This window comes from Dryobates pubescens, chromosome 15, assembly GCF_014839835.1.
Source record: "Dryobates pubescens isolate bDryPub1 chromosome 15, bDryPub1.pri, whole genome shotgun sequence".
Classification (NCBI taxonomy): Eukaryota; Metazoa; Chordata; class Aves; order Piciformes; family Picidae; genus Dryobates; species Dryobates pubescens.
This window is the reverse complement of record NC_071626.1, coordinates 3,226,626-3,246,267: the sequence shown is the minus strand read 5'-3', so window position 1 is coordinate 3,246,267 and position 19,642 is coordinate 3,226,626. Positions and strand designations below refer to the sequence as shown.

Sequence of the window (19,642 nt, the reverse complement as noted above, 5' to 3'; positions counted from 1 at the left end):
GTTTGACAGGTCGCCGTGGCCAGGCGAAGGAGCCGCCGGCTTCGGGGCTCTGGGGAGGATGGGGTCGTTTCGGCGTGGTGACGGGTCACCCACCTGCCAGCGGTACGGAGCTTCTCCTTGCAAACTGCTGAAGGAAGCTGGTGCCGGCCACAGGCTAAGCAATACATTCTCTCTGCAGCAGACGCGAGTGGCACCAAATCCAATATCTGCCACTTTTTCAATTGCAAACCTGGGAGGAAGGGCTCTGTCTTTAGTAGTGAGTGAAAAGCATCTGAGATGGGGGCCTTAGGCAGTCTGGTCTTGTGGAAAGTGTCCTTGCCTATGGTGAGGACAGTTGAAACCAGATGATCTTGAAAGGTCTCTTCCAACCCAAACCATTGTATGATCTTCACCGAGCTGTCATTGTGAGAGATCATAATAAATCACTAACAAACGCATTCTGAAGAGATAAAATCCTCAGCAGAGCCTGTCAGCTTTGGTGGAGTCACAGTCTCTGGAGGTGTTCAAGAAATGTGTGGACACAGCACTTTGGAAGATGGTTTAATGACATGGTGTGTTAGGCTGATGGCTGGACTCCGAGGTGTTTGCCAACCAAAGCAAGGCCTTGATTCTATGAACTCAAGTCCATTTTAATTTACAAGCCTATTTGCATTCTGCACCATTACACCCTTTGTGCTTCCTTTCAATAATATCAAGTAACCGAGAACTGTTGCATCTTTATCCTGACTCAGAATATTGTTTTAATAGAAGGGGGTGGGGTGTGTGTGTTTATTGTTTGTTTGCTTTCCTCTCATAAAATAAAAGCTAACACTTCTCAAAGGCAATATGTGTTTTCCCAGCCTCTGCTTTTTAAACCTAAGTAGAAAGTTACCAAGGAAAAGTTGTCTTTAAAGGGATATTAGTCATGAAAACTGTAGCAAAACTGAAGTGTTTCTGTAGAGATCTGCTTTCAAATGAGTCTTTATCTTGTGTACCCTCAGAATCATTAGCTCTGAAATGCCTCATTTACTCCTTTGCTAATGGAGTTCTGATTTTCCAAGATCATTTCATTTCTAGTCTGTGTAAGTGAACTCAGAATAAGGAAGGAAACTCGTCACTGTTATACAAAATGCCATTGTTGTTTCCCTACAGCCGTGAGGATCGTGTCTTTATGGCATCTATTCATCCTCATTAACTAATCATTACTCATATTTTATATCAATCATCTGTCTTCTCAGATAGCTGACTGTTAGGGGATCTAGAGCATTCCTACAAGTCTCCTACTCCCCTTCCACTTTATTGTCCTAATTTGCTTTTAAACCACTCATCTTTCACTTCTAAGGCAGGTACTTACTCTGATCTGTCTTTAATACATAGAGTCAAAAGCTTTATTTCTTTTTTTTCCCCTGGAAAAATATTCTTTGCCTTTTTTCCCCCTTTACCTCCTCACTATGGGATGTAACTGTGTTTACAGACAGGTAAGTGATCCTAAAATGAGAGAGAAGAAAACATCAACATCATGACCTTCTTGGCCCATTGCTCCTGATCTGCTGACTTGCCTTAACAGCTCCTCACACACACTAGCATGAAACCCTTGACCTCCAGAACCAGGAGAGCAGCAGAAGTGTGAGCATCACACAGGGGAAGAGGGGTCAAAATAGTAACAGTTTGTACAATAATTGTTACTGGTTTATTGCTATTATTACTTCTAAACTTTTTCTGCATAGAATATTCTCTCAATAATAATTAGACCTAGAATAGTCTTGAATTAGTTAATCCAATTAATTAATTGAATTCATCCAATTCTTGGACTTAGCTAAGATTTCAGTGATGAATGTTTGGCTTTAACATACATTTAGTGTCCTGTTCGTCCATAAATAAGTGTAGCAGCAGTGACCTTAATCTCTGAATGATAAGTGGCAGAGTTCCTAGTGAATAAAACTAGTCAGGACACTGCGGGGGAACCCATCTTGGGTTTCTTCATGGTTATAATTGTTCTTTAAAGTAGTTTTGAAATAGTTGGTACTATTGCACGTCGTTGTGGAATCACAACAGCAAAGTAGTACAGCAGTACGTGTATGGTAATAAAATGTAGAGAGTAATTTGATAGGATAAACAGAAACTGGATTTTTACCTCTAGGTGTGCCATGTTGGAGCTCTAGGACATTGCTGTCTGGGGAATGAAGGAAGGAAGGTGCAAATTACAAGGCACAGCCCTCATTCTGCTCCAGTGGAAAACCCACTGCAGAAGCTTCTATGCTGAACCCCCTCAAGCCTTGGCGAGGAGAGTGCATGGCTGCCAAGAGGCAGGTGGCTTTGCCCAGAACATTGTTATTTTTTGGTGCCTGATGAAGTACTCTGTTCAATTCTGGATGTCTGGCCAGGAGGACAAACCAGCCTTGAAAGTGCTCATGGTTTCATGGACATGGTGGTGTTCTTTTCCAACCAAACCAATTCTGTGATTCTACAACTCTTGACAGAGCTTCACCCTCCAGCCAGCTGTCCTGAAACAGCCCAGGTAGACTACAGGGCCAGGTCTGTGTAGCATGTTCTGGTTTTCCGTTGTGTGACACACAGATTTTTGGTGTAATTCACTTCTCATGCTTTTTTTTCTCTTTGCACATTAAGTAGAATCCTAAATCATGCTGACATGGGAGACAAATGAGAATAACTCTAATTATCTCTTGGGTTTCAAAGTGGAAAATTTAATTGCAGTGGTAAATATTTGACTTCAGCACTTGCCTCTAGACCCTTTCACCCACTCTATTTTAAAGATTAACCTATGCTTCATATTTCCACTTCTGTCATTTGATGATGTACTCAGTATCTTTAACTCAAAAGACTATCTTTGGCAAACACAAATGGAATTCTTTGCTGGCTTAATTAGCTCAGCACATTAGCCTGTAATTCCAACAATTAAGTCTAGTTCCATCATTATTCTTTGTAAAAAATCTTTCTTCTTGGATTTCAGTGAAAAAATGGATATGGAAAGAAATTGCTGCCCCTTTTACATTGTGTTTCAGTGCAATAAGAGCTTCAATTCTCTGCTGCTTTCATCCAAGGGTCTGAAAATCTTTCCCAAGTGTTGATGCAGAAAACTTCAAATCCCTTGCTGATGAAGGGATTACTGTTATCTTCAGACAAAAAAAAAAACCCAACAAACCAAAACTGAAGCTAATTACTAGGATTATTTTGTTAGATAGATTTCATCCAAAACAGAGGGGGGGGAAAAAAGGGATAAATAGGACAACAGAAAGGAGGGTGCATTGGAGCTGCAGTGGAATTTAAAACCGGTAGCATGCAATGGGATAAATTGTGTGAAATTACTCATTTCCACATCATAAAATTAATTCAACCAGAAATAATGTCAGGCTGCTAGATATTGGCATTCACAGATATTTTTGTATTCACAAATCCTGTGAATGCCTTGAATGCACAACTCTTATCGAGGCAGCAGTGTAACTTAAAACTGTATTCAAAAAAGTGGTTTAAAAAATGAAGCATTCTGCACCCATTCAGACCGGTCAAAGCTCAGCTCGCTTTCCAGGAAGCCAGAAGCTGGTTTTGTTCTCAGGATCCTGTCTTCATTCAGTTCACAGAACAGACAATACCAAAGGAATTTAAAAATCAGCACCTCTTTTCACTGGTCTTTAGCTCCAGAGGTTGTAGCCAGGTGGGGGTTGGTCTCTTCTCCCAGGCAACCAGAATGAGAGGACAGTCGGGAGCTGCACCAGGGGAGGTTTAGGCTGGATGTTAGGAAGAAGTTCTTCACAGAAAGAGAGATGGGCCATTGGAATGTGCTGCCCAGGGAGGTGGTGGAGTCACCATCACTGGAGGTGTTTAAAAAGAGACTGGATGAGGCGCTTGGCACCGTGGTTTAGTTGATTAGATGGTGTTGGATGATAGGCTGGATTTGATGATCTCTGAGGTCTTTTCCAACCTGGTTAATTCTATTCTATTCTATTCTATTCTATTCTATTCTACTCCATTCTATTCTATTCTATTCTATTCTACTCCATTCTATTCCATTCTACTCCATTCCATTCCATTCCTAAAATCCTTCTTGTCCCTCTCCCAGGGAACACACTGCAGATAAAATGTGATTCATTTCAGCATCCTTTCAATTTGTCCCCACACTGCTCTCTCTCTCTCTTTCCTTGCCTTATCCCACAACTTATCAGGCAGGGAAACACTACCCATTGCTTTCATAGCTGTGGAATGCAGAAATATTCCAGTTAAAATTTGAAAAGAATTGGTAAACAAACTGTTGGGTCACAGCTGTGGAGGCAGCAAGCAGCGCTTTGGTGGTGGGTGTACAGGGCAGAACACAGAGCAGAGCTTCACCTAAGCAGGAGGGCCCTGCCTTCCACTTCAGACTCTGACATCAAAGATGACTTTCCTTTCTTCCTTTCTAGTCGTGTAGAGACTGACAGAGACAAGCATTCCATGGAAATTTCACTGAGCATGGTGCTGACACAAATTTATTCTAGTCTCACATATTGAAAGCTTTACTCTGCTTTCATTGGTAAGAAAAAAAGCCAGCCCAACTACTGTAATACATGAAATGGGAAGCAATTTACTTTGCAGTGAGCTTTATACTTTATTATGTTTTTTTCTTTCCTGTGCAATTACTGGAGACTTTAGAGATGAGCTTTCTTCCTTTCAAGCAGATTTTAACTAAAGAGTTTAATTACATGCAAAATGAAAAATGTTTTCTCCAATGTTTTCCTCTGAAACCTGCACTGAATACTGGATCCTGTGTTCCTGAGAGGAAAATCTGCTGCTATGGATACAAGGAGGTCACAGAGTTTCCACGTTATTATTTTACTGTGCCGTGTTAAAGGAGATTGGAGAATCACTTTCTGGTTTCAACATAAATATCTGAGAAAGTGAAATACATTTTCAATGCATATGTAAAGCATATCATTTAATATTTCTCTTTCAACTATGGGAATTATAACTAAGTCGAGACAGGCAGCAGTGAAGAAACACCTTGAGACAGGCAGCAGTGAGGAAAAACCTCATCTGTAATAAAACTTTACTCCCATTTTCACCTGATGCTATTGAGTGTTTCACAAATACTAATTAAACTGCACCAAAAGTCCTGTGATAATCCTCAAGGTGATCCCAAAACAGATAAAAAGAAAGGTGTGTAATTTTCACAAAGCACAAGAAAATCTGAAAAGCTTCTCCCCTCTCCCCCTTGCCCAGCCAAAAAAAACCCCAACAAACCCAAACTGCAATTTTCTACTTGTTCCTTGCAAAATAAGTCAGTTTTTATCATGCCTGCTGCTTTTAAGGATGGCAGAAAAATAAATTCATTTAACAGAAAGGATAACAGGAAGGAATATCTCCCCCAAACTGCCTGCTAGATAGTTGACTTAACCATTCTCACTCAGTGCTTCAACTGGCTCACAGAAATTGCTTCTTTAAAAATGACTCAGTTTTTACTTTCCTCTTTGTTGTTGTTGTTGTTGTTGTTGTTGTATCATAGAATTAATAAGGTTGGAAAAGACCTCAGAGATCATCAAGTCCAACCTGTCACCCAACACCTCATGACTACTAAACCATGGCCTCAAGTGCCGCATCCAATCCCTTGTTGAACACCACCAGTACTCCACCACCTCCCTGGGCAGCACATTCCAATGGCCAATTACTCTCTCTGTGAAGAATTTTGTCCTCACCTCCAGCCTAAACTTCCCTTGGCACAGCTTGAGACTGTGTCCTCCTGTGGTGTTGCTGGTTGCCTGGGAGAAGACACCAACCCCCACCTGGCTACAACCTCCCTTCAGGGAGCTGTAGACAGCAAGAAGGTCTCCCCTGAGCCTCCTCTGCTCCAGGCTAAGCAACCCCAGCTCCCTCAGCCTCTCCTCACAGGGCTGTGCTCCAAACCCCTCCCCAGCTTTGTTGCCCCTCTCTGGACACCTTCCAGCAACTCAACATCTTTCCTAAACTGAGGGGCTCAGAACTGGACACAGGACTCAAGGTGTGGCCTAACCAGTGCTGCGTACAGGGGCAAAATGACCTCCCTGCTCCTGGGCTGTGTTCCAGACCTCTCCCCAGCCTCATTGCCCTTCTCTGGACATGTTCAAGAGTCTCAATGTTCTTCTTAAATTGAAGGGCCCAGAACTGAACACATAATACTTCTAACTTTCCTACTTTCTACAGCATTCCAGAAAAGGCAACACAAAAAATAGCACAACTGTTTTAAAAGCTGCACAAATACATTCAGTCATTTTTTTCTTCTGTAGGAGTAAAGAAAAATAGCAGAAAAGCTCACCCAAGTTCTTCCTGCTACTGATCACAAAAGACTGAAATGCCAACTGCCAAACAGAAGTGTCAAAGAACAAAATCAGTGATGATTTTAGGCTGAAACACTAATTCTCAACCTGTGAAATAAAAGTAACTTTTGATAACTGCAAAAAATCACCAATGGGAATAGATTCATAGAATTCTCAGGGCTGGAAGGGACCTCAAGGCATGGGCAGGGACACCTCACATTAGAGAAGGTTGCTCACAGCCACATCCAGCCTGGCCTTAACAATCTCCAGGGATGAGGCTTCCACCACCTCCCTGGGCAACCTGTGCCAGTGTCTCACCACTCTCGTGGGGAAGAACTTCTTCCTAACATCAAATCTCAATCTACCCATTTCTAGTTTTGCTCCATTCCCCCCAGTCCTATCACTCCCTGACACCCTAAAAAGTCTCTCCCCAGCTTTCTTGTAGCCCCCTTCAGATACTGGAAGGCCACAATAAGGTCTCCTCAGAACCTTCTCCTTAGTACCTGTTGGTGGATGCTAGGAGTTAAAAGTCTATTCAGCTTTTTTTAAACAGTAAGAAATTCTTGAAAAGAACCCCCCCAATAAACCAATTATGGATCCCCCAACAAACTAATTATAGATGATTTAACAAATGAAATTTTAAATCCTCTTGTTAAAATCCACAACTTTTAATAATTTAATTGCTAAAACTGCATTTTCATTTTGAAAACTATTAATTTGAAAGTAGTTAGAAATAAGCTAAAATTGAAAGGGACAAAATGAATTAGAAAGATGAATCCTGGTGTGATTCCTGAGGCTGTTTCATTAACATGGGAACTCAGTTCTAAATCAAATTATTGCAAAATGAGAGTTTAGTCAAACAGAAAAGCAACCCAATTGAAAAAGCTTTCTTCAGTTATTACACATCCATTGGCAGGAGCAAATGTATCTTCCAACCTTGCAAAGTAATGTCAAAGGGCACACGGAGGGGGGAAAAGAAAAAGATAAACCAACCCAAGGGAAAAAAGTCAAATAAATAACTTTATTAAACTTAGAGGTACTAAAAAGTACATAAATACAAACAGCTCCATATTTCTGACCTACAACCAATGAATAAGTCAGAAATACTCATTGCCTCAGTATAAATTGGTGTTAATTGTAGAATAGCTTAGGTTGGAAGGGACCTCAGAGGTCATCTGCTCCAAGCCTCCTGCCATGGGCAGGGACACCTCTCAGCTAGACTCAACTGCTCAAGGCCTCATCCAGCCTAGCCTTCAACACCTGCAGGGAGGAGGCTTCCACAACCTCCCTGGACAGCCTATTCCAGAGTCTCACCATCCTGGTACTGAAGAAATTCTTCCTAAGATCCAGTCTAAACCTACTCTCCCTCAGCTTAAAACTATTCTCCTTGTCCTATCGCTAGACACCCTTATGAAAAGCCTTCCTGTAGGTTCCCTTCAGGTACTGGAAGGCAGCTAGAAGGTCCTCCCAGAATCTTCTCCTCTCCAGGCTGAACAACCCCAGCTCCTTCAGCCTGTCCTTGTAACAGAGATGTTCCAGCCCTTGGATCATCTTTGTGACCCTTCTCTGCTCTTGCCCCAACACCTCTCTGTTCTTCTTATGCTGGGGACACCAGAACTGGAGGCACTATTGGAGGTGGGGTCTCACCAGAGCAGAGTAAAGGGGCAGAATCCCCTCTCTTGCCCTGCTGCCCACACTCCTTTGGCTGCAGCCCAGCACAGCTGCCTTCTGGGCTGTATGAGGGCAGTGCTGGCTCCTGTTGGGCTTCTCCTCAATCGATACACTCAAATCTCTTTCTTCAGAGTTAGTCTTAACCCATTGACATCTCTTGCAGGAAGCTACCAAAAGAGGAATAAGTGAACAGTCTTGCTCACAAAGTTTATCCTGATTATCTGTTGGTAAAATGAAGATATCAGGCAAGAGGAGCAAAACCAATTAGTAATTTGGGAGGCTTTTCCCAAGATGAAAAGTTGAATGAATGAGGTGAAACAGAGGGCAATGCTAAGCTGATTTGAATGTTCATTGGTCATGGAGAAGAACTACTTAGCTGGTTTAGATATTAAGAAAAACTAACTAAAGCAAGAGATGCCTGGAACAGGCTATCTAGGGAGGTTAATTTTTAATGCAATTATCTTATTCATACATTTATTCTTAACATTTAAGACTGGAACTCCCAAACCCTTTGCTTTATCATCTCCCTCAAGAACACAGCTATTCATTAAATAGCCTTAAAGCAAGCCAGCTGATCAATTTTTATTCTTAAAACATGAGCAGCCAAATAAATTGAAATGAATAATTCAATAAAAATGCACTTTCTTTCCCCTCCTCTACTTAGAAATATAATTCAGTGCTGAATAAAAAGCACCATAAGGCACATCAACAGGAGGAGAAGGGAATCAAAGAAGAGAAGCTGGAAACATGATAGGAGTTGAAGTTTGACAGCTCAGAGAAGGAGAAAAACACCACAAATTAGAATTGACTTTGTCCAATTAATTCACAAGAAGAGGAGCAACAATAAAAGTGTGTGGGGTGGAAAAAATGATGTAAACCTACATGTAAGTTATGTCTGCTGCCTTCTCCTGCTTGCCTGAAAACAGAGAGAGTGGACTACCCTATGGAATACCTAATCCTACTTGGAGCTTTCCACCTCTAGCCAAGAATTTTGCACACCTACAACTTGTTTGGAAATACTGCTTAGAAATATGCTAGCAAAAATGAAGTACAACACTCTACAAGTTCTGTTGGCTTCAGAGAAGAATCACAGATTGGTAGAGGTTGGAAGGGACCTCTGGAGATCATCAAGTCCAACCCCCACTGCCAAGGCAGGTTCACCTAGAGAAGGTCACACAGGAATGCAGATAGTCAGCATCTTGAAGGACTAAGCTTCACTTGCTCATCTGAATCTGCCATATCTAACAGGATCTTAGTGTGAAGTCTCTAACTGTTGATGACAATCCCATTGTCCCACTGGTTAAAACATTTGAGCTTCTATTTGATTTGTAAAGATGAAAAACATAAAACCCAGACAGGAAGTCCCAACAATGCATGAGTTAAAAAAAAAAACACAAACCAAACAAAGCTACTTAATGGCATAATCCATGTATTGGACTATGTATACTATAAATATAGTTGTTTAAATATAAATCTGTTATAAATATAGATGTGTTTAAATAGAAGTTTCTTTAAACAAATAATTACAGGATATCAGGGGTTGGAAGGGACCCAAAGAGATCATCGAGTCCAACCCCCCCTGCCAGGGCAGGACCATAGAATCTAGCTCAGGTCACACAGGAACACATCCAGATGGGCCTTGAAAGTCTGCAGAGAAGGAGACTCCACAACCTCTCTGGGCAGCCTGTTGCAGTGCTCTGTGACCCTTACAGTAAAGAAGTTCCCCCTTGTGTTGAGGTGGAACCTCCTGTGCTGCAGCTTACAACCATTGTGCCTTGTCCTGTCACAGGGAGCAAGTGAGCAGAGCCTGTCCCCTCCTTCCTGACCCCCAGCCCTCAGATATTTATAAACATTTATTAAATCCCCTCTAACTCTTCTCTTTTTCAGACTAAAAAGCCCCAGGTCCCTCAGCCACTCCCCTCAGGGAGTGCTCCACTCCCCTTATCATCCTTGTAGCCCTCTGCTGGACCCTCTCCAGCAGATCCCTGTCCCTCTTGAACTGGGGAGTCCAAAACTGAATTCAGTACTCAAGATGAGGTCACACCAGGACAGAGTAGAGGGGAAGGAGAACCTCCCTGGATCTGCTGGACACACTCTTCTTAATACACCCCATTGGCCTTCTTGGCCACCACGGCACATTGCTGTCCCATGGATAACTTGTTATCCACCAGGACTCCCAGGTCCCTCTCCACAGGGCTGCTCTCCAGCAGATCACTTCCTAACCTGTACTGGTGCAGCTTATTATCCCTCCCCAGATGCACTAGTCCGTGTTGAACCTCATTTTGTTCCTCTGTGCCCAGCTCTCCAGTCTGTCCAATTGTTTTATTTCATTTTATTTGTTTTGTTTAATTGTTTTATTTTAGAAAGCAGATTCATAGACTCACAGAATGTTAGGGGTTGGAAGGGACCTCCAGAGAACAGCAAGTCCAGGGTTGGGGGTTTTTTGGCTGTTAATAAGAGGAGCATATCTCAGTTAATAGCAAGGATAGGTCTGGAACAAGACTGCTGTCAAAATGCTTCAACTTCAGACAAACACCTTTTAGTCATTTCCTAATGGTATAAACCAAGAAAAAGCCCCCAAACCCCACTGCTGTACTATCAGTCTCCTCTGATAAGCTAACAGATGGCTTAGCTTTACCAAATTTTCCAGAACAATCAAGTTTTAGGTTGTTCTAATTGAATTCACAGCAAAACAAACCTTAGCTGATGAATATACATTTTTCTGCCACACAAATAAGTAGTGTTTGCTGCACAAACACAAGAGGCCAACCCTTGCCGTTCCTACTGAGGCAAAATGGTCCCTGGCTCAGGTATTAAATCCAGTGAGCAGACATCCTTTTGCTACCTGTTTACTGAAGACATTCTAAACAAACACTCTGACAAGATGATATTTAAGCACCTATAATGCGTGGCATGTTAATCTGTACCAGGCTTCTGAACGCCGTTTCCCCAATTACTGACATATATTAATGACAGCTGGAGCAAAATCCAGCAGGTAATCAGGAATATCCAGGGCAAGACAGCTCTGCCTCCTCTCCTGCAAACTCTGATTGGCCAAAGCTTCATTTGCTCTGCAAGCTGGTCAGAATGCAGCCTCGTAATAATGGCAAGAGTGCACAATTGTCACTGTTCCGCAGCATCCATCAGGCAAGATGACAGCCTCTACATCATTAATCATTCCATATAATAGATATAAAGAGAATCCTGTCACTTGATAAATGTCTCCCACTTGGAAAATAAACGTCTATTTTGCCTTGGCATTTATCAAGCAGCAGTTATGCTGTGGCATGGTTCGGTTCCAATGACATTATCTCAAACAGACCACATGGAAAACTCTGAAATTACCTCTTTTGTGTGGGGATGAGAGGGGAGTTATTTGGTTGCAGACCATATCCAGCCTTGCTAATGAGAAGAAAAGAGGAAGGTGGCACGGGGAAAATGAAAACAAATTCACTGCCAGTTTTAGTTCTCTCTCGATAATGTTATTAGAAGGTTCTCATTTCAGAAACCTTCAGTGCCCATTTTGCCTTGCAGATGGTTGTAAAATGCACTTTTTGGGTTGCTCACTGTGCTGATTTAACAGTTTGCTAAACGTTTTCAGATGTAGATTACTATAAATTAGGCTTCAATCTTCAGATCTGGGTACCTGAAGCGGCAGCCTCTGTTTTTAAGTGAAGGGCTGAAGGTGCCTGATAGGCATGGTTTGTCACTTTACAAAGCTAAGAAAAAGTTAATTATTGAATGAAAAATGAAAACATTTCCACATTTCTTGGAAGGGGCAAGGAAACTTTAGTCTTTGAGGTCTGACTTCCGAGCTTCCTGTCACTTATTTCCCCAAAACAGGTATCTTAAATAAAGTCAGGCAGATTGGAGAGCAGAACTCTTCACACTTCTGCTTTTTTTCATCAAGATGGGGTTTTTCAGTCATTCATTTGGGACTTTTTGGGGGCAATTGTTTTCAACCAGTCACTTTCTTCAAGCAAACTCACAGCTTCTGAAGCTGAAGCCAAACTTTTAGGACTTTGCATCACCTTTTCAGCTTGCTGCTTCAGATTGGGTATGTTCTTCCATAAAGAAATCATTCTGAAAGAGCCAAGACTTTTCATTACTGCTGTTATAAACCAATAATATTTGTTATTCCCAGGCTATCATTAGAGTGACCTGGCTTTTATTACATATTGATTTGGTTCTACATTTTCTTTCCCTTCAAGACTGATCTCATCATTTTGCCAAAAGATGGAAATAGGGAATGCATCAGGATTTTGCATTAAAAAGGGTAAGAAGTGTTTTAAATATGCCTCTCTAAAACAAGATTTTTCTCACCCAAGCTGCACAAGGGTGGCCAGAGCTGCAACCCTTCTTGGCCCATTATTCTTTCCCTTACACCTGCTCAGAAGTTCCAAAAACTTCTGAGGCTAGCTGAATGACTGGTGAGGCCACACCTCAAGTATTCTATGCAGTTCTTTGCCCCTCACTGTAAGAAGGACATTGAGGTGCTGGAGCATGTCCGGAGAAGGACAATGAGGCTGCTGAAAGGCCTGAAGCATCTGAGGTTGTTCAGTCCAGAGAAGAGGAGGGTGATGGGGAACCTCATTCCCTCTACACCCCCCTGAAAGGAGTTGGATCAAGGAGTGGGCAGCCTCTTCTCCTTGGTGGCAAGCAACGGGACCAGAGGAAAGGGTTTCAAGCTGTGCCAGGAAAGGTATAGGCTGGATTTTAGGAACTATTTCTTCACTGAAAGGGTTCTCAAGCATTGGAATGGTCTGCCCACAGCAGTGCTGGAGTCACCATCCCTGGAGGTGTTCAAGTGGTATGTGAACCTGGCATTTAGGGACATGTTTTAGTTGTGACCTTTCAGTGCTGGGTCTCATGAATAGGATAGAATAGAATTAACCAGGTTGGAAAAGACCTTTGAGATCATCAAGTCAAACCTATTACCCAACACCATCTAATCAACTAAACCATGGCACTAAGTGCCTCATCCAGTCTCTATTGAAACACTCCCAGTGATGCTGACTCCACCACCTCCCTGGGCAGCACATTCCAATGGCCAATCTCTCTTCAGGCTGAGGAGACTCCCTCGGCTCCCTCAGCATCTCCTCGCAGGGCTGTGCTCCAGACCTCTCACCAGCTTTGTTCAGATATATTCTGTGAACGACAAGGAAGAAGTAAAGAAACACATCACAGGGCTGAGTCTGAGGCTACAACTGAGAGAAATTCTTGCATGCTCAGAGTTGTATTATGGGATGGAGAAAGTAGCTGATTCAGTGAAAGAATGGGAATAGCTGCTGGGACTGCCTCTTAGATTTGCTAATGCTTTCTTGCGTAGCTATGCCAGTGTGATATAATTAGCATGTGTTACTCAGATCTTTGAGGATCACAACTAAAATGCTAACATAGTGAAAAGGCATCTGTTTGGATGAGTGTAATGCTGTGTACAACATCTTACAGTTTTCATAGTGAAAAAAAAAAAGAAGCAAAAAATGAATGCTTTTAAAGATTTTTGCAGCTCTTTGATATTCTGTACTTTATTTTCTCTCACCCTAAATGGTTGAGTGATCTTTAATATAGCATGAAATAACAGGATAAAGCCAGTGATTACTCACCTAGCCAACAGAATCCACAAGTGGCTTGAAAACATAGTCATTGAACTGAAAATCTTGATGCTGCTAATCTTGGCAGGCTTTGTGTTATAAGCATAAAGCAGCAAAACCTGTAAAAGAGAAGGAATGGGTGAGCTATAATGCAGCATGGTATAGCAGAACTGAGCCGTCTCAGTGATACAAGATCAGAATAACTGTCAAATGAGATGTGCTAATGAATCGCAGAATGGCTTAGGTTGGAAGGGTTGAAGCCTTAACCGAGTTTCAAAAGAAGGGGAGAGCGTGGCCTTGTGTGAATTTGTACTCTACTCAGTTTTTATAGGTTTTAAAGCAACTTTGTTATGGATATAATTTACATGGCTTTGAAAATGAATTATAACCTGTAGAGTCACCATCAAAATCCCAGTGTTCTTCTGATCCTGGTCAATCAATCCCACATCATGCTCATATCCACAGTTCCAGTTTCAGGTAGGCTGAACAGAGAGCTTTCACAGAATCTCCAAAGGCCCTCTGTAATTAGTTACATTTGCTAGAAGGCCTTGTGCATGGCTGTCATCGTGCTAGGTTCAAATCCATGAAGTGCACCTAGCTCACCAATCTAATAAAGCTTTATCTTTATCAATATAAAAGCACAACAAAATGAAAAAAGGAATGTTCTCATCTCTCACCAAAATCATTTGCTGTTCTGATTGAAAATGGGTTTTCCTACTGGTAGCTGGAGATTTTAACTATGGAGAATGTCAAGAATATTGCATTCATGTTTTAGTTGTTTTCAAGAGCTGTCTCTGGCTCCCTAATGATCTGTGAGGTCATGCTAAAGTCACCTGCAAGAGTGTATTGTAAAGGACATTGTTTGCACTAACTTCACAGGGCTTCTGTCAGTTTATTAATAGAGATGAAAAGGGCCTAGAAGAAATTTTGACACATCTGCTAGGCCAAAAAGTTTGGAGATCATGGATTTCTATTGCAGAGCAGAAACTTTGCCTGCATGTTGTTCCCTTCTTTAAAAATACAACAAATCCCACCTCCTCGTCTGTTGCTTTCCTGCAGCCCTTCACTTTCTGTCTCCTTTCATGCTTAGGCTGATTTCTTAGGGAACTGAGATTTACAAAACTTCATTTTCCCTGCATACATATTGTAGCTTTTCCAACAGCCTCCCACCAACCAGTATGGTGTGAATGAATTGGCCAGCTCTAACCAAACTTAATGGAACAGAAGGCTTAAAGACATCAAAGAGCCCCTGTCTGTGCATGTACTTCTTCCAGCTGACACGCTGGAGGGAAGGGATGGCATCCAGTGGGACTTGAAGAGGCTAGAGGGAAGGAATGCCATCCAGAGACTTGGAGAGGCTGGAGGGGAGGAATGCCATCCAGAGAGACTTGAAGAGACTGGAGAGGTGTGCCCATGCCAATTGCATGAAGTTCAACAAGGACAAGTGCAATCCCCGGCACAAGTCCAGGCTGGGTGAGGAATGGCTTGAAAACAGTACTGAGGGGAAGGACTTGGGGGTGCCAGTTGATGAAAAACTCAACATGAGCCAGCAGTGGTCACTGGCAGCCCAGCAGGCAGCTGTGTGCTGAGCTGCATCCAAGGCAGTGTGACCAACAGGACGAGAGACTTGATTCTGCCCCAAGAGATATCTGAAACAGAGAAGAAAACTTTTCAGTTGTATTTTTTCCTGGTGGAACGCACAGAGTCTGTTATAATCAAGTGTCTACTAGAATCAGCATGATTTCCACTCCTGCACAAATATATGCTCATGAAAATAAATGGTTTCATTTAAAAGGTGTCCATTTTACCAAGTTACGGCTGTTTCCATTTCACAAGGTAAGACTTTACTAAACAGAATGCAAAGGCCCACTGATATAACTTAGAGAGACCTACAGGAATGTTGTTTGTTACCTTTCACACAGCTGGTGGATAACAAGGTCACCATGAGCCAGCAATGTGCCCTTGTGGCCAAAAGGGCCAAGAGTACTCTGGGGTGTAGTAAGAAGAGTGTGGTCAGTGGGTCAAGGAAGGTTCTCCTCCCCCTCTACTCAGCCTTGGTGAAACCACATCTGGAGTATAGTGTCCAGTTCAGGGCAGAATCATCTCTCTCCTGTATATATGTTTTCTTTCTCACTAAACTGCATCTTATAGAATAGATTAGAATAGAATAGAGTAGAATAGACCAGAATAGAATAGACCAGAAAAGACCTTGGAGATCACTGAGTCCAACCTATCATCCAACACCATCTAATCAACTAAACCATAGCACCAAGCACTCTCCTGGCGCACCTTGAGACTGTGTCCTCTAATTATTGTCCTCTTACTATTGCCCTCTTATTGATTATTATTTTTTGGTGAAAGGCTGTTACAACTGCTCTTGTCAAACTGGAGGGTTGCTGAATTACAAATATAAATATTTAGCTATCTGACTTTCTCGAAAGCCTGAAAACAACAAAAAGTGGCTTAGTTAAGTGCTTCCAGGCCTACACAGAATCATAGAATCAATCAGGTTGGAAAAGACCTCAAAGATCATCAAGTCCAACCTGTCACCCAAGACCTCATGGCTACTAAACCATGGCACCAAGTGCCACATCCAATCCCCTTCTGAACACCTTCAGGGACAGTGACTCCACCATCTCCCTGGGCAGCACATTCCAATGGCTAACAACTCTCTCTGGGAAGAACTTTCTCCTCACCTCCAGCCTAAACTTCCCCTGGCACAGCTTGAGACTGCATCCTCTTGTTCTGGTGCTGGTTGCCTGGGAGATGAGACCAACCATATTATCATGGAGTAGAATAAAACAGAAGCACACACAATGTAACAGGGGACACAAGTGTAATTACGGCCTCCTCGATGTAATTTGGATTTGTGGGTCAGCAGAGCTAAAAACAGAACTTCGAGAGCCCAAAGCAGAATTATCAAGACGCATGTAAGCAAACCAATCCCGGACATAAAAAATAACGCTTCCCCAAATTGTGCCCATTTGTACTGCTAAAAAGAAAAACCCCTATCAAATTACAGGAACAGCTTAAAAATAACTCACACAGTCTCCTGAACATTTAAAGCTTCTAAAAATGTTGTGACAAAAAAAATCAACCAAGCTTAGAATTAAAAGAAGTAAGAGCTTTATGCTTGTTAGCTGTCTACAACAGTGAAGCTAACACATGATTATGCAGCTTGCACCTGTCAGGAACATGACAGTAAGCTCTGAAGCTTATTATTCTAGGACAGTGTAATACTAATTATGTCAAAAAAAAAGGGAGCCGACAGAGTAAAATATTTTTTGATATACGGTGGCTGTTATAAATGTCACGTACCATATATTTACAATTTATTCAGTGGCTCAGTCAGCTCTTTGTTGGGAAATGAGTAATGATATGCTGTCCAACACTGCAGAAAGTTACTAACTCGAGAAGAGCTACTTGCAGAAAAGTCTTTTAATTTGTTCTTATAGGAGAGCAAGTTCTCTCTCCTCAAGGGTCCTCTGTCTCCACCTCCCGCTGAACATAATAGGTATAAAATAAATCATAAAAGACTAGCCTGTCATTTAATAGTTTTTGTTTTAGTATTAGGATAATGTTATAAATAAGGACCACACAAGAAAATTTCCAAGTTTCTTGTGAGAGTTGTTTTATTAAGCCAGGAAACAGCACGCTGGGCTGCAGAGACTCCCACCCCACAGACAGCTCCAGTCTCTGCCAAAACAGCACCTTACAAATCCTAACTTTTCTTTATATAGCTACACCATCTCCATATGCATGCTTATGCTTAATAGAAGGCAGGGATAATGAGTTCTAGCAATTTCTTGGGCTTCTTGAGTAGTAACTTTCCTTGTAGAGGGGGTTGCAGATAAGGTTCGTCTTCTCACACAAGTACAAAGTCTTTCACAAGTACAGCTGTGTCCAGGCCTTCCTTATCCAAGATGAGCATTCCATGGCTTTGGGAAAAACAGTCTGAACATTTGCTTTCACAGTATCACAGAATCACCAAGGTTGGAAGAGACCTCAAAGATCATCGAGTCCAACCTGTCACCACAGACCTATGACTAGACCATGGCACCAGGTGCCACATCCAATCCGCTCTTGAACACCTCCAGGGATGGTGACTCCACCACCTCCCTGGGCAGCACATTCCAATGACGAACGACTCTCTCTACGAAGAACTTTCTCCTCACCTTGAGCCTAAACTTGCCCTGGCTCAGCTTGAGACTGTGACCTCTTGTTCTGGTGCTGGTTGCTAGAGAGAAGAGATCAACCCCTTCCTGGCTACAACTACCCTTCAGGTAGCTGTAGAGAGCAATGAGGTCACCCCTGAGCCTCCTCTTCTCCAGGCTAAACAATCCCAGCTCCCTCAGCCTCTCCTCACAGGGCTGTGCTCAAGGCCTCTCACCAGCCTTGTTGCCCTTCTCTGGACACGTTCAAGCGTCTCGATGGCCCAGAACTGGACACAGTACTCAAGGTGTGGCCTAACCAATGCAGAGTACAGGGGCACAATGACTTCCCTGCTCCTGCTGGCCACACTATTCCTAATGCAGACCAGGATGCCACTGGCCTTCTTGGCCACCTGGGCACACTGCTGGCTCATGTTTAGGCAGCTGTCAATCAGCACCCCCAGGTCCCCCTCTGTTTGGCAGCTCTCCAGCCACTCCAGCCCCAGCCTGTAGCTCTGCATGGGGTTGTTGTGGCCACAGTGCAGCACCCGGCTGTTCTCAAAACAAGCCAACCATCCAGCCTCGATACCAAGCTCCCCTAAAAGTGAATTCTGCAATACAAATCACAAACCACGATTGCATTTATGACAGATAATTATTAATGTGAGAAGTGGGATGGAGAAACACTGAAGACAATCATTTTCACATTGAATTTTCAAAGACTTTCACCATTCAGTTTTCAATACGTATGGCATGGTCATCATCGACTCCAGCATTCCAGTTCAGGATTCCTCTGAGTAATGCAGGCTAAGCTGCCTACATTTGAAAGCTCAGATAGGCTGCTCACAAACCATGGATCTGAAAAGACTTGATTCTCTGGGCAGCTGATAATCAGGGGAAAAAAAAGATTCACACACAAGGCCTCCAATGACTTCTGAGAAGATATAAATTGGGGTGGGGGGGGGGAGGAGGAATCACACACAAGGCCTTCAATGACTCCTGAGAAAATATAAATCACTGAAAAAAATTTCACACAAAGGCCTTCAATGACTTTTGAGAAAATATAAATGATATACTTTTAAATCATGCTTTTATTACAGACCAAATTAATAACATAGAGGCTTGTATGTACTAAATAGCCATTTTTTTTGGTAAGAACCATGGAGATCCAGCAGATGTAAAGCCTCAGCCCTACCTAATAACACAGCCAACTTAATTAACCAATAATAAAATCTTATTGACTATCATTCTGTTTCATCTCCTAGGGTCTAGACACACTGGGCACAGAAGAGAGAATATTTTTGCAGGAATGAATAACACAAAGCTCTCCGTTACTGCTGATATTTCATGGTCAGTTGTGGAAACAGAATTTAGTTTCCATGGCCATCTTTTTAATAGATGAAGCTTCATGTGTTTCACTGCTGGTTTTACAGAGAACATTTGGGATGCTCTGCTGATCATTTCTATTTCAATTTACCTTTATATATTTTGGCCTATTGTTGCTTTTCTACGTTTTCTATTCTTCTTTGCACGGCCTAACAGAACTATCAAGAGAAGCACCTGCTGCTTTTTGCTGAAAGAAAAAAGTAAAGATGCTCTGTAATCCTAAGGAAATGGAGCTAGCACCAAACAATCAGATTGATGGAAAGTCTTAGTGTACAGCACTTGTTTTCATAAACCAATCAAAACACATATGGTTAAACACTGTACAGCACACAGACATCGCTCAGCTTTGCCAGCAACTGTCAGGCAGAGCAATTCAATCTTTGTCAGTCAGTTGGGATGATTGAAATTAAGGCACTGAAGCAAAGCTTTATCACTAAATTGTTGCTTCCCAGTGTTTATGTGGTAGGTATTTTTTGCCTCTGTGTTTATATGATGTCTGGCAACCATTATTCCAGGATACCTAGTTTCACTGTGGGCTACTTCAACCCCCCCAAAAAAATCCATTTCATTAATTCCATTA

General features: G+C 42.3%; 1 protein-coding gene across 1 annotated transcript in view; it reads right to left on the bottom strand.

Annotated features, from left to right (window-relative positions):
* Positions 1 to 7,111: 7,111 nt before the first annotated feature.
* Positions 7,112 to 19,642, bottom strand: part of CFAP54 (cilia and flagella associated protein 54) — a gene marked incomplete at its 5' end in the record, with an annotated part of 119,110 nt that continues 106,579 nt past the window's right edge. The window contains 4 exon segments of the mRNA XM_054168042.1: positions 7,112 to 7,197; positions 7,200 to 7,279; positions 11,853 to 12,014; positions 13,538 to 13,644. Of these exon segments, the coding sequence (XP_054024017.1) occupies positions 7,112 to 7,197; positions 7,200 to 7,279; positions 11,853 to 12,014; positions 13,538 to 13,644 (435 nt within the window).